Source organism: Pezoporus wallicus, unplaced genomic scaffold (assembly GCF_028554395.1).
Source record: "Pezoporus wallicus isolate ANWC-B61680 ecotype Strahan unplaced genomic scaffold, APGP_CSIRO_Pwel_v1 scaffold_7107, whole genome shotgun sequence".
Lineage (NCBI taxonomy): Eukaryota > Metazoa > Chordata > Aves > Psittaciformes > Psittacidae > Pezoporus > Pezoporus wallicus.
Genome location: NW_026642114.1, coordinates 6,385,698 through 6,401,469, shown reverse-complemented (window position 1 = coordinate 6,401,469; position 15,772 = coordinate 6,385,698). Strand labels below are relative to the sequence as shown.

Genomic DNA, 15,772 nt, shown 5'->3' with positions numbered 1-15,772 from the left:
GATTTTCACTTTGTGGCCTGTATTTAAACCTAACATCTGCGGAGCAGCTCCCTTTGGCTTTCTGTGTTTTCTGAAGGGCCAAGTATTGCTGTAGGGAGGTCCTCAAAAAGTCCCACCACCAAATTGGTGCCAGATACTTGTTCTCAAGCAGCTTGTTCCCACTTTGCTGCTGATAGTGCTGTACACATTTGTGTTTCTTAGTTCTCCTTTGAAAGCTGATGCTTGATGTCCTAGTCATTTCAGTTATTTGCTTGTGTTTTAGTGTGTCTTTGCTTGGGGTTATTTTTCTTACTGGTATTAGGGTGTATTTTTCTGCCTAGGCTAGATTCTTTTTCTTTGCCATGGATAATCAGTTTTGCCCTCAAGAGAAAGGGGCTCAGACAGCCTTTATCATTGGGCCTACCTTCCATTTAGAAATGGATGGTTTCTTCCCCATTCTTTTCAAACCTCAAAAAGTAGTTGGATTTGGAGATACAAGTGTGTCCAAAAGAGAAGGGCGTTCCCTGCCTCTTAGCCAAAACTAAGAGAAAGGGATGGTGAACTTTCTTCTGTGCCCATGCTGGATTTGTGGTCCATATTCTTATGACATGAATTTGACCATAGCCCCTTAGTCTGATGTTTTCTAGCTGGTTCTTATTTTTCTTCTCTGTGCCTTGCTTTGGTCCTCTAAGTAACTCATCAGATGCACTCAGCTCTACCTGTTGATTACAGAGAGGGCTGGCAGTGGCACTTAGGAGAACAGAATTAAAATAGGGCTGTTCGGGTTTTTTTCCTTCATCTTGTTCAGCTTTGTGGAGGTCTGAAAGATCCAGGAGGTGCTAGGAGAGTTAGCTAAACGTGAAAGAGAGCAAAATCAAGAAGCCAAACTTATAATCCTACAGGGATGCTATTCCCATAATGTGTAGAAATACCTTTGTGCAGATTGTTAGCTGCTGGGGCAGCACTTAGGCATGTGGGATAACCTGATTAGAGTATCAAAGAAAACCCTGTTAGCTCCACAAGCCAAATCCTGCCTTAGAGCAACCTGAGGTCAAATGGGTGTGAATCAAGGAAGCTTTCCCTTTGGCATCTTCTGGTAACACCTTGAAGGGTCTGAGCCAGGGCTCTAGCAGGGGAAGAGGCTTAAGCAAATATGCTCCCAGACAGGAAGTGAACTGAAGTCTGAAGCTAATGACTTTGTTTTTCTTCACTGGTACAGTCTTAGAAGGATGAAAAGAATACATTTCTTAGGTCTGATTTTCTGGTTGTATGGAAGGCTTAATCAGTAGTTGGTTAATTTAAAATGCTTGTCTCAGTTGCAGGAATGTCAAACAGTACAGCTGAGCTGAGATTTGGGAGCAGAAGACATATGTTTTCTGAAGGCATAATCCAGAAGCATGATTACCTGCTCTCCTGGTCATGGCAAAACTCTCACCAAAGTCAGCGTTAACACAAGATATCAGACAAGATGATTGTCATGATTCCTTGTGGTCCTAAACTGTGTGTCTGAAATGTGTGAGTAGGAGTTGTATCAAATCCTTTGCAGGGTAGATTACAGCTGCAGGTCTCTGCTGTGTTCATGGTACCAGGTAGGCTGTACTCAGCATTACTGTCTGCAGCGCTGTTATACATGGGCTGCAGTAGGAGGGGGTACCTGCTTAGCAGATCACCCCCAACATGCAGGTAAGCCATGAAACTCATGGCCATGTTGAGGGTGCTCAATGTTTATTAGAATTCAAAAAGCAATTGAGAAAGTTCATGGGAGAAACATTAACTTGAGGCTAAGTATGGAGAAGCCAAGTTCTGGCTCAGGAAGTCCCTAAGCCAGAAATTGCTGGAGGCTGGAAGCATATCCTCAGGAATTGCTGTGTTTTGCTTATCCTGTTCTCATAGTTTGGCCTCTGTTGTTGGCAACTGTTGGAAATGAAGCAAGTGGTGACTTGGTGAGGCAAATGCTCCATACCTACACATATTCAGAAGATGTCAATAGCAAATGCCTCACACCATCTTCTGTCAGTATCTGCCAGTATGCTGCGTTTCTTCCTTGGCTATATAGAAAACAGCATGGATGCAGACTGAGGTGATGTGATCTGCTTATGCAAAGCAAAATGGTAAATTTGCTAGGTTATTTCTCCAAGGAGAAAATTATTGACCTTGCTTTTCCTGGCATACCAGCTATTGTTATAATGATGATGATGGTGACGGCAACCAGACAGAAAGGCCAGCAATAATTCTTTCCTGCCCATTATTACAAGGCATAAAGCAAAATCCAGTCTGAAACCAATGCTAGTCTATCTGTGCTCTCTTTCCAAATCTGTGAGGCAGTTCTTAAATGGGTTGATTTTAGGACTTTTCATACTGACCTTTCCAAAACCAATCCTTTTGATCTTCTGATATGAACCTATGTATTTTATGTTTGTATCTTACTAGTGAGTTGCAGCCTAGAGATAATGTCCGATAGCAAATATGCGAGTGTAGAAGTAACCTCTCCGACCTCCTGGTGACTCACCTCCTGACAATACATTCTGGCTGCACATGTAAGGTCTGGATCTTGCCCCTGAGAATATTGGCTCAAAGAAGCAGTAACAATGCGGTCAGTCAAAGCACTACTTTCCCTGGGAATTTTGTTGCATGAGGAAGCAGAAGAACTTTAGCCTCCTGTGTTTGTCAACATGAGCTGCCTTCCAGCAGCTTTTTATATTTCTGGCCCATTAGATTTTTTTTCCTTTCCTTCCCTCCACCCTCCTTATTTCTGTCTATCTTAATCAATATTGTAATCATGGACTTTCTATCTCACCAAAGATTCAAGCACTGGTTGATAACATTATTTGATAACTTCAGATGCATCAAGCAGGAGTAGCAGGTGGAGTTTGCTTTCCTAAAGTCCAGGGAAATGACTGAAATCATGGCCACAGATTTATTGTTTGCATCTATGTGGGTTGCACCCTCCATTCATTTAATGTGGCTTTAAGGTGCTTTGTTTGAAAGGGTAGATTGCACAGCTGGTGTCAGAAGGGCTGGCGTGGCTCACAGACAGCCATCTGAAGCAAAATTATCTTGGAGTTTCTGTAATTAACTGCAAGGGTGAGTGAGGCTTGGAATTGTATGAATCGTTCAGTGGATCCCACTTGAAAGGTGTGGAGTTTTTTGGCTTCAGCACTCTAGGAGCAGGCCAGTGTGTAAAACCTGTGCAGCAAGTATCATGGCCTTAGAGCTGGCATTTCACAGCCATTATCTGAAACATAGTGGCCCAGAGATAAATGAACAGTTTAGGTCATCCTGGACTCCTGTCCTTGTGATGCTTTCATTGCAGACACTGCTTTATTCTCTCCTCAGACTCAACGGTAGTCTCTGTGGTGGGAGAGGAAGATCAAGATTTTCTTACAAGGCAGATAAGGATCCTTTATGGGAGCTGGATTGGCAGAGCAGTTAGGGGGTCTCCACATAGCCCCAGGAGTTTGGCAGCTTTGCACTGTGAAGGTTGTCTCTAGTCAACTCAGCTGCAAAAGGTCATTCAGACTGCGCAGTCCTGAGGCAAAAACCCAGGAGTGCATGCTGCATAACTCCTTCATTACTCCTTCAGTCAGAAGGTGTAATGGCTTACATACACATACCTGATGGGCCATCTCTGCTCAGTTATTAGAGCTGCTGAGAGAAGGTTCTGGTTTCTGTTCTCACAATATTCTTAAGGTTTGACCCAGGCACCATGGTGTTACCGTACTCTTTGTCGACTATACTGCACTTATTTAAAAATGAAAACAAAGTACGTAAAGCTTCCAGGTAGACCAGCAGCAACCTCCAGCTGACCTTTGTAAATGTCGTGCTTAGGTGGTGTTCACGTCTGCTGTGTACATTTTGTTTGCAGAACACACTGGAGCGATGCAGCGTCTGCGCAAAGCCCATCATGGAAAGGATTCTGCGAGCCACTGGGAAGGCCTATCATCCCCACTGCTTCACCTGTGTGATGTGCCATCGCAGCCTGGATGGGATTCCCTTCACCGTGGATGCCGGTGGGAACATCCACTGCATCGAGGATTTCCATAAGTATGGCTTATTGTCTTTCTCTCCCTAAAAATCCTCCTTTTTTTAGTCCAAGTGTCCAAAAAGATCTAAACCCCCTGCCACTTCATCCCAAGGCTCTTAAAGAGTAGGCAGAGCTTTGTTCCAAGCAGGCACCCCCAATGGCATACAAGATTAATTGGTTAGGGATGCTGCTTGATCTCTGTTTTGCTAAGGTCTAAATTTCTGGATAACTTCTGCGTGCCTCCATTTCAACTGCTCTGCATTCCCCCTGCCATCTCATGCCCTTAGCATGTGCACATTTCTCCTCACTGCCTGTACCTGCATTTCCACACTGGTGTCTTCCTGCCTCTTCCACCAAGCAACTAAGAGAGGTCCTGTGCTGTTGCACTCTGCAGGTGTTTGCTTACTGGCCAGAGGGATCTAGGTGGCCACAGGATGCTCACAGCTCCTTTTCTTTCTAGTTGATAATTAGCTTTTTTAAGCTGCTAAAAATACAGCCCTGGCAATAATTTATAGTGAAACTGTTATTTAAAGTAAGTTGAACAGTATAGTTGCAAGTAGTTTCTGTCACTGCCATGCTACCACCCCCATCATCACGACTAATCTAGGGAAGACAGGTAGATATAATCAGCACAAATGTTTCCCCTGTATGGAAAAGACAGACACATTACACCCCTCAATTAAAAAAGGAAATCAATACTGACAAATGTGAGTTTACATCGCAACCATTTATCTCTTAATTTCTAAGGGGGTAGATTTAATTAGAGCCTTATGACATCAATGTGGGGGCCTGAAAGCTCAAAGAAGCAGGCTGACTTGACAGAAAGGGAAGCAGCCACAATCAACTGGCATGTTAAAATCCAACATGAGGATATTCCCTGTAGCTCACAAAGGCTGGGTTAATTGGCAGTTGCTGTGTTGCCTTCTTTTCTGTTCCAGCAGTTGTGTATAAGGTAAAATTTGATCCTGAGCACAGGCCCAACAGAAGGTTTACATGCCACTCAGGCTCCTGAAAGATTTCCCTCACACCCTCTTAAAACTGGGAGACTGCTCCTTCCCCAAGTCCCACAGGCCGAGGGCTTACATGCAGGTTGGAAGCAGTTGAAGTCTTCTGGCAGTGACTGGATGTGGACCTCAGAGCTCTGAGAATGGGAAGTAGGAGGCTGTCAATCCAAGGAAAGAGCACAAAATCATTGAGTGAAAGACTGAGGGAAGGTACGGGAATAGCACAAGACCTAATCTGACACTCAGAATGTCTTTGGCCAGCCACGTGTTTAGTGGTACTTCATCCAGCCCAGTTTCAATTAAGAATGACACATCCTCCTGGTCTGGAGGTTGGGTGCTGTACATCTTGTACATCCTCTTGATAACAAAACTATAGCTGAAGCGTACACTGTCACTTAGCTGAGCTAAGGCCCCACAGTAGCACATCCACATCTCCTGATATCTGCAGGAGTCATCTCTGGGTCCTGGGAATCAATATTTGGCTCATCATTACCCGCAGTGGCCTGGACAAAGAAATGTTGAAGCATTTTTAAGCACCGTATTTGAGCTAAATGGCAGAAGGAAGCACCTGCATGAAGCAGCATATAATTAACTGCGATTACAGCTCCAGTCATATATCCATTTAAGTTATTTTTCAGAGTGCTCGCTATAGCCACTGTTTAATTCATTTTTTCGTTAGATCGCAGCTACCCAGACATCTTTCATCTGCTGCCAGGGAAATTAATATTTTTCTTTATTCCTAGTACAGATAGATTTTTTTTTCTTTTTCTTTTCTAAGCTAGTTAATTCTGAGGTGGTTCATGTGACAGGCTGGGTGGCAGTGTCAATCTTGCCTAGGCATTTCAAAAGAGAAGAGCCTTTGATCTCCTTGTGTTCTGATGTTTGCCATAAGCACTACCCTCTGTTGCTCCATAGCCCATGACCCCAGCACTCATTACATGGCAGCAGATTCTGTAGGTGATGAGAGCAGAATTTGCAGTCAGGGGTTGGTACCCTTAGGTCTTCAGCAAGATAATAATTCGCCACAGGCTAAATGTTCCCAAGCATCCCCACCTGCCTAGGAGCAGAGATGACCACTTCTCATGGGCAACCGAGGGGAGAGCGAAACCACAGCTAATACAGAACATATGTGAATTGCACAGAAGGTCAAATGGTGGGCAGTATAAGGGGGAAAAGTCTGTGCTCCCATTGATCTCTGAGTTGACCCCAATTCAAGGTAGTCCCTTCACACTGTGAGTGTCACTATACAACTCTGACTCACGCTGACTGTGGAAGAGAGAGTGTTGGTGTCTCTGCACCCAGACCTGCTCTCTTTAAAGCCTGGGCAACCCACTAATGGATATCTGAGAGTTGGTTTTATCTAGAAAACGCACCTAGTCAGAATTGCCCTGGTGCTTCTTGTTTGAGGGTGAGCACAGCCAGGAGTGTGCTGCTGGATGCATAAGTGGCTAAGAAGAGTCCTTACTATCTTCTTTCCAAATAGGCGGCTGTGCAAAGCTACAAACTGACGTATGTTTATACACGTGTGTGTGTTTCTACAAATGCACATGTTTCTGGCTTGCTGGTGCAGTTAAGAAAAACTTCTGCTCTGAGTCTGAGGATGACTGTGACTTACCTTCTTTCTTCAGGAAATTTGCACCGAGGTGTTCAGTGTGTAAGGAGCCCATCATGCCAGCCCCAGGACAAGAGGAGACTGTACGCATTGTTGCCTTGGATCGTGACTTCCATGTCCAGTGCTACCGATGTGAGGTTAGTATTCTAATCACGTGAAGGACAGAAAGCAAAGGTTGGCTTAATTTCATCACTGCCTCATATTATACACACAACAGGCATACCCTATTGTAACACTGGCTCTACAATCAAATTACTTCATTGACTTCAGCATGCAAGGAATTTTTCCTCATTTATATCAGCACAAATGAGAAGAAAATCAGGTCCCTTGTTTATAGCAGGTTCATTAGGAGAGCAAGAGAATGTGACTCAGGTAATTAGGGCTTAATATTGGAGAACTTCATAAATTATAGCTTGGACACAAAAGTTGCTCTTGTTTAAGTTCTTAAAATGAAAGCTAATGCATGTTAGAATTTGATCAAGATTGTACAGGAAACTCAACATATGGCTCTGGCTTGAAGAATTTTAATGGACACATAAACATGATCATTCTTGTTTTGTGCAGTGCTTTTCGTGCTACTTTCCTGTTCAGTTTCATTACACACTTCATATAATTCTGATGGTAAGAATCTGAAGACTGAGAATAAAAATCACCTTCAAGCAATTAACATGTGGGAACAGCTGTGTTAGGGAACCTTCAAGAATTCTTCAATGCAAGTATTATTTGTTGGATAATACATCAGCCAGATGGCAGGCTGAGAAAATGAGACCAAATGTATTTCTTATGACAGTTGCAGGTTTTAATAACTAACTAGAAAGAATGATGGACCAAGGCTTAAAAGTCCAGGGTGAAACTTAAGGCATCTGGTTCACTTCTTAGTCTGACCTTGGCTATGTGACAGCCCATTACTTAGGCCCAGTTTTTTAATGGTGCTAGGGCATTCCTACACTGAGTTTTGTAGAGCCTCATTCATGGTACACCATGTGCCTATGCTGGGTGCTGAGATACCTAGGCTTCGTGCAAATGAATGTCAGAAGTAAATGCACTGGAGAGCACAGGATACACTCACTTGGTCGTGATCTCCACATGCCTCAGCTATCTCAAAAGGAATAATAATGCTGTTCCTCTTTCTACCACTTGCTTGCCAGGTAAATTTACAAACACAGGTTTATGATGAAAAAGTATGGCCTCTAAGCAAACCATAATCCTGTCACCACAGCACTGTCAGCAGTCTTGGGTCAAGTGGTTGCCTGATCACACAGTGAGGGATAATTCCCAGCTTTCCTTCCAGCTATACTTAGCCTTATGTACTTAGGGGCTGAGGTCTCTGAAGCAGGTTTTAGGCCTTTTAGTGGGGTTTCCATGTCCCTGTCTCAGTGACATCCTTCTTTCAGCCACAACTTTTTGGGACAATTGCGATACAAACACAGGTGACACTTCTGGCAGGGGAGACAGGCAGGGAGCTTGCTTAGCTGTCACACCTGGAATAGAAGCTATAGCTTTATGGCATTAACTCTTCCAGGGGAGATTACCTGCAGTCAGGTGTTGGTACTGAACTTCGTTCCCAGTGATGCTTCTTTTTATCCTTTTTTGCATTAATAAACATGTGCTTAAGTTTTATGTTTTCTCCAATGCTAAAGACTTTTCCTCCCTCAGCAATGTGAAGGGAATAATCTCCTTTTATTTTCAATGGTATTAAATTCAGAAGAGACCTTGGGAACCCATCTTCTCTGCAGCATTTTTTCTTATCACAAAGTGATTTAATCATGAAAGACATCACGTACCTCAGCTTCGTGCTTTACGCTGACGCAGGCTAGATCTCTTACAAGGTAGAGAGTGAGGAGAGACTTCCTTTGACTAATAGATTCCTTGCTTAATGTTGTTCTTCTTACTTATTTACTTTGCTTATTTTACTTTGTTTGCCTATGTCCTAGGACTGTGGTGGCCTTCTGTCTGAAGGGGACAATCAGGGCTGTTATCCTCTGGATGGGCACATCCTTTGCAAGACCTGCAACTCTGCTCGGATCCAGGCTCTGACGGCCAAGGCCAGCACTGATCTCTGAGTATCAACTGTGACCCTCCCCCAGGATGCCTGTTAGGGGATATTGCACAAGCTTTGCATGATTTCTTTCCAGCCTAGGGTCTGAATCTCTGTTTAAAAAAAAAAAAAAGTAAAACTGGAAGGCCTTGGAACAAGAGGGCAGTTTGTGAGGCCATGTTCAGACTGCCCATGGCAGGCACCTAACTTAGACATGACTTTTCAGGAGTGAGTCAGAGCACCTGCTGTCTCTGCAGCTGGTGGAGATAGGTGGTCATAGCACCTAAGTTATCTGCCTGAAGGAGGCCTGAACACGGTCCTAACTTTATTTCTGTATTTGATTCCTGTCTCCTAAGTACGTGAAGGTAGGTGAAAAATGGCTGAGCTAGTTCTTTCTTCCAAGTTATTTGAGAACCTGACTAGCTGTCATTGAATTCACAGGTTGACTTTAATAGGATCTGGGTCACCAGTGAAGTAGCTCCTGTGCCCTAGAAGATGCGAGAGCAAACTTGGCACTCCTCTCATCACAACACAAACAATGGAACTTCAGTGTACTGCACCTAAGAGTGCAGGTGTGACCTTGTATTCTTTGAACACAGATTTGTTACCTGTATCTGTTTTCTTAGGCCCTTACTTGTCTCCATTCCCTTCCAGTTTCATAGGATTTTTTCTTTTTCTTATGAAATTATATTTTACTATTGCATAAATTTATCCAGTAATGATGCTTCCAATTCATTATGAATGAGCAATCACAGAAAGAAGTGAGCTTGCACACACTACACACCACACACACACACCACACACATACACCCCCCCCATGTGCTTTTAATTTACCAGAGGTGGAAGCCAATCATGTCTGTTAAGAAAGTGTTTTAAGGATGTGGAGTGTAAACACATTTTTAAATTCCCAGTGGTTTAAAAAAAAAAACAACACAAACCCCAAAAAAGACTACATAGAATTGCAGTGCAAAGCCTTGCTCAAAAAAATCTTCAGCCACTCTCACACCCCATTCTAGTGGGGCCACTGGTGGTGTTGGTTTCTAGGTAGACATTTAAGCAACAGAGTCTTGTTCCATCTCCTGTTTATTGCAATGGGAAGATTTTCCTTCAACTGTAACAGGTATTGAATCAGGCCTTGGAATATACATTTCTCTGATGTTAACACAGATGATCTAGAGTTCTTATAAAAAAAATAAGAATCTTACTTCAACAACAACAAAAAGATTCTCCTAAATACATGCTGTTGTTTAGTTTTTATGTTACAAAGGCTCAAGAAGGTATTAAAACCTTCTCTATGCCATTCCGAAAAGCAAGCTTTTTTTTTATCCTCTTTCATTTTCCTCCCAGCCACTTGTAACTTCTCTCTGGTGAGATGTCATTGCATTAGCGTGCTGGGCCAGCAGCAGCATTTTCATCTTCAGAATTAATACATAAGTCAAGGTAAAGCTGGGCGCACATGATCTTTTTTTCTCATGTTGGGTTGGTGGTGGTTTTGGGGTGGTTGTTTTTTTGGAGGGGTTGTTTTTTTAATTAAAAAAAATTAGAAATCCACGGCACTCTGAGCAGCTGTAATATTCTTGTTCATGAAACCCATAATAACTAAGGTGCAAATTACATAGTGAGGGAGTAATTTTCATATCACTGAATTGACATTAAAATCTTATTTGCAGATGTAATCAAAGAAAATACCTTTCTTTGCACTTAACAAATCAAGAAGCAGAACTGAAACAGTTTCAGGCTGATTGACCATATAGGTGACAAACTCGCACTTTTCAAGAGTAAGTTATAAGTTTTTTCATGCATCCACTGAAAATAAGAATGTGGTGCTTTTATCTTTGCTGTCTATAACAGAAGCCTTATGCGATTATACTCACCAATGCTGAAAAGTTAGATGAGCCAGACCGATTGGAAACAAAGGGAAAAATTCAGGTACTCACTGCAGCTCATGCAAATGGTGCATTTCCTTTCAGTTTAGTACTAACCTTTATGTTAGAGCACTGTGAAATTTAATAGCTGTAGCTGTATACAGTAAATTCAAATACAGAAATACCAGCCTGAATCCTCTGCTCCTTACATGGTTTATATGTTGGCAGACTCCACCAGTGTCAGGGAAGTTTCCCAAAATTCCCAGCTCAGAATGAATCCTTCTTTGTAGAAGGGTGGCATCATTAAGAAAAAGAAATCGTTTTCCAACACAGTGGCTGTGCTGAAGCAGTTTTGCCTTTTTATACTACATTTCTACGTGGCCTTCAACAGTTTTACTGCTTCAGACGTAAACAAATTTTTTTGCACCATGACTCCTGCCAGGTTCCATCTGGGCTCCTGCTCCCTGAACCATGGCACGTAAGGGACTTCTGAGCTCACTTCTTTCTTTATGTGCAGTCTGCACCAACACCCATCAAAAAAACCTCACAACTATTGAGCAAACCCAGTGTTAACTAACCATACAAAACCATGGGAGGTCAGAGATGGGATTGCTACCATTATATATCCCTGGGGAGGATTTTTCATCTCTGCAAGCACAGGGTATGACGTGATGCTCTTTGGTGCAGAATAAGTTATTCATCAGGCAGCAAATGTAGATCTGATCTTCCTTACTCTTGTTAGTGTTAAATCAAGTGGCTGATGAGACTCTCCTGAATAACACTGGAGTAGCTGACGGAAACAAGCTATTGTGCCTTTCTGCAGAATGTGGTTGAGACTAAGGAAGACCAAAGTCCAGAGCCTCAGGGCTTTTTATGGCCCTGCCTTAGGAGGAGCAAGCCATATGGCTTCTTGTCTTCTGCCCTCTGCATGAGAGGGCTTCTTTCCAACTTCCCAGGGATGTTATGGGAATTAATCACAGATTGGCCCAAACTACTGATTTTTTGGAGTTCTGTCTTGTCTTTCCAGAGAACTTTGCTGGTATGTAGGTTTGGGATTCCAGCCCATTTCAAAGCTAAGGGCTAGCCAGGAGATCTAGATCTGAATCCTCTATTATTAGGGTGCTGAGGTGAGTTGGGCTGGCATGCAGGGAGGTGAGAGCCAGATTTTTCAAGCATTAAATACTTCATGGATGGAAGATGCTTGACGAAGATTGAGCAGTGTTGATATTTGAGGTACTGCGGCTAATTTCTAGACCTGACGGATCTGGGCAAAGGTATAATCGTGCTTTTGTTTTCACCCCTGAAACACCAAAGCCATCTGCCTGTTGGATGGAGGGAGTGTCCAAAACACTCCTCTTTATTTTCTGTAGTGCATGTGGTTTTGGCTTCTAAAATTGTTATAAATATATTCGGAAGATATTGCATAAATGTATGTACATCGCAGAGGCTCTCACCACCCACATGTGTGTGGAAAACTCCCCTCTGATGCTTCAGGATTTAATTAGGAAAATGTTGGTGGACTTATCTCAATTGCACTGCAATTAAGAACCACTGGGATATTTCTTGATCACAATAATTGTCATGTATTTATAATATATCCTCTTTTATCTTTTCCAAAGAAGGAGTCCTTTTGCCAAAGAGACCTTACTTCACTAAGGTGAACTTCTTAGCCATGATAAAAATTCTCATCATCTGTGGCTGTAGTAATGTCTGAAGTGTTCCTTTCAGAAAGAATTGGAAGATCACACAGACATTTCTGTTCAAGTCTGCAGTTTTTGCTCATGCTGCTTTAACTTTGTCTAGCATTTATGGGCAAGTAGAGCCTGATCCCGTGATTTGTGTGGCCAAACGGGCCCCAGAAGTGTCCAAGATCAGGTTCTAATTTAGCAAAATATTTAAGTCCCTGGCGTTTGTTTAAGCACAGGCTTAAAGCCATTGCATGGTGTGACATAAGCCATGGGTCTACAGCCATTAATACCAGACTGATTCTGTATCACCCAGTCAGACATATTTGACCTTGGTAGGATGTAGGCACAGTCAAATTTCTGTCAAATTACCCAAAATGCATGAAATGGCTTCTGTGTCACTCTTATGCCAACTTCAGGAGGGCGCATGGTAGCTGATCCGATGTAACATCTGGACAACAGGAATTATTACAAGATCAATGCTTTGTGTTCGGTGGCTGTGGCACTTTCCAGTTGTCGCAAGTAGCCCTACAGCCAGATTTACTGGATCTTTGAACCATGGCTTTAAAACTGTCTACTTAAACTTTCTCCAGAAGATTGGGTTGCCTTGGTTACCACCCAATCCTTAAGCATATCCCCAAGGCTAATAATATTTTGTGAATATGATGGTTTTATTGTCACTTAGTTTAATCACAGCCTGAACATTGCTTTTAAAAACAGAAAGCCACACTCATTGCCTTAGTCTATCAGATAATGCACCCTTAATTCTGTTTTGGTGGAGTTTTTTTAATATTTTAATTCTTAGATTTTTGTCACGGCTGTGAAACACTTGGGTAATGACTTAATCATAGAGGTGTGGGAGTACCAAAGTGTTTATCATAGTGAACTCTACATAATACAGTTCATCCTGACAGCAGGAGCAAAACTTTCATGAGACACAGGCCTTAAATTCATTTTCTGCCTATCAGCAAAATGTGCCTGATAAGAATGAGAAAAAAAGTGTCTTTTAGAGAAATGGTGATTGTTGAAGAGAATATGCAACAAGCCATACTGAAAGCTCTTTGGGCCTGCTGCGGTTGCTGCCTGGCGTGGTCATCCAAGCCTACTATAGGTTTGATAAATGCTAGTTCCTTTTGATTTTGAGAAAACCCAGCAAACAAGCGATAACAGGACCCAAGAGATGGTCCTTGAGAGAAATCCTATCTTTGCTTTCCTTCAGCATCAGAGATAAATGCTAGACACCTGGTGCTTTAGCTGAATGGCTCAGAAAGGATTTGAGTTTATAATTGTTTCCTTTTGATATCTAGTTCCTGCAGTTGATTCATCATGTTGATTCGCTATTTGTTCATTGAGTTAGGTTGACTACACCTTGTATAAACTTCAGTACTGTAAGTCAGGGCTGTCAGAGAGAGATGTGCTGAAGAGACTCACTGTGCTGCAATTCCCATGAGAAAACACTAGTGATGGTAATTGAGGGCTTGTTGTCAAAAGATAGCAGGAATACTTAGTACTGTCTACAGGTTAGTACAGTACAAACTAAGAGTGAGCTGCGAGAACACTATTTCCAGGTAGAGCTGGTTACAATTTTTACACTAAATTTTGTGATGTCAGAAGGGCCATTTTTTTAATAAGAAATTCTCTCATTTTGCAATGTTATTCAAAACAAGTTTTGGTTTGGCTTGGGGGAAGGAAGGGGTTACTATTACAATTAAAACCATATTGATTTTTTATCTAAAAAAATTCAGAATTGTTAACAAATTATTTTCATTTCTCAGAAAAAACATGTCTTCTTTCTCATGTCTTATTTTGTAGTTCTTGGGTTTCTTCTGCTGGTAAATTAAAGTTCCTGTGACAATTTTGAAAATTTCTTTGGATAAAAATTCTATTTAAAAACAACCACATGTATTCTTGGGAAATGGTTCAATATTGCACCTAGAGAAATAAAAAAAAAAAACAACACAACAACCTTGAAGCTTTTAACAAAATCTTTTTCCCTATTTTTAATGAGTTTTGCTAATTTTGAAGGCAGTGGGCTTTTTGTTAGAAAAAATCTGAATAATATGACTCTTCTGAAAATAACAGTGTTATTTCGATTGGGTTCATTTTTCTTCCCCACCTGAAAGCCATAGATTGGCTGGCTATGGGGTGTGCCAGGGTCATTTTATGTGGCAATTGCAATTTCTGCCTTCACGTTTCTCCCCTCTGAAATTACTGAAGAATATAAGCACATTATGGCAACTGCTGTGAGGATCAAGAGATACTGATTGACCTTCCTCTCCACATACCCTTCTGGACTTGACACATTTCTAGAAATACTACCTGGCTTCCTCAGCATTTCACGTTTGAATTTTCAACAGTCAATTGCCCAGCTGGCATTTGAGCAATGAGAGAGTGTAGACTTGTGAAATTACAACATTCACCCAGCACCTAAAAATCTAAGAGAAAACCCGCAACTTTGATAGGTTTCCTGGTGGATACTGTGGAACAGCTCTCATTTCAGCCTGAAATTCTCTGATCTGAAAAAAAGCTCAAACACTTGCAGACCACTGTGGCACATACACTCACATGCACACACACACAAGGTGCTTGTGAGATTACAACTGTGTGGAAATACAGGCTGTGATACTGAGCACTGCTGTGTATACCCCACTGGGCTTCATTCCTTCTCCCTTTGGCTTCATGATACATGTGGAAGCAGTGGGGTTGATCACTGGTATCAAGAGTATTCAGTTCACACTTGTGTTTTAATTTTGCTGTTTGTCCACATTTCTCATCACATTGAGATATTTTAGAAAATGAGGAAGGAAACAGAAGCCCCAGGTGGTGGCATTACCTTTACTTTTCCAGGGGTTAGAGTCCCCCATGGAGAACATGGCAGTTGGAGTGTCTCTACTTTATTGCCTCTGCCTCCTTTTGTCCGCAACTAGCTCTTGTTCCCCCTTTTTCCATTTGCTCAACATGCAGTCAGTTGTCTTTGCACTGAAGATGGTATGTTCCTTACTTAACAGCGGTCTTGTGAATCTCAGCCAGGAGTTGGAAAAACTTTTCCAGATCTTTAATCAAGTAGTTTTGTACATCCATAGTATCAGTGGCCTGCCACATGGATAGCAAAGAAAATGATTATAATTATTGCTTTTAAAACAATTATGAAATTGTGCCTTACTTTTTCAGTCATATTTAACCATGTAATTTAGAACCACATAATTGCAGGGATTTATCATGAAGAAATTGGTTTGAAGGATAGTTTGTTTGGTTTTAATTTTTTTTTTTCTCCAAAACCGAATTTATTAGTTTTACCCCTTTTATTTTTTTTCCTCCAGTTTTATTCCTTTAATATGTTTGTGTAAAAGGGCAGCCAGAATTTGCATTCGTGAGAGACAGAAGATCTTATTTGGTCTTGTATGTGGAGCTTTCATTTTCTTTTATGTTCCTTCAGGAAAATTCCTCTCTGCCCATACTTAGATGTCTTTAAATGCAGGCTGACCAGTAAAGGTTTTTTGTTGTTTAATTTAGTGTGTTTCTTGCTTTAGTGGTTGTTGTTTTGCTGGGGTTTTTTAATTAACCA

General features: G+C 41.8%; 1 protein-coding gene across 11 annotated transcripts in view; it reads left to right on the top strand.

The window, feature by feature from the left end:
- The window catches only part of LPP (LIM domain containing preferred translocation partner in lipoma), a 311,612-nt gene extending 302,816 nt beyond the window's left edge, over positions 1-8,796 (top strand). For all 11 annotated transcript variants that reach the window (XM_057427444.1, XM_057427446.1, XM_057427441.1 and 8 more), the window contains 3 exons: positions 3,845-4,023; positions 6,636-6,756; positions 8,554-8,796. In XM_057427444.1, coding sequence (XP_057283427.1) covers positions 3,845-4,023; positions 6,636-6,756; positions 8,554-8,682 — 429 coding nt within the window. In that variant the 3' untranslated portion in view covers positions 8,683-8,796. The remainder of the gene's footprint in view (positions 1-3,844; positions 4,024-6,635; positions 6,757-8,553) is intronic.
- Positions 8,797-15,772: the final 6,976 nt, after the last annotated feature.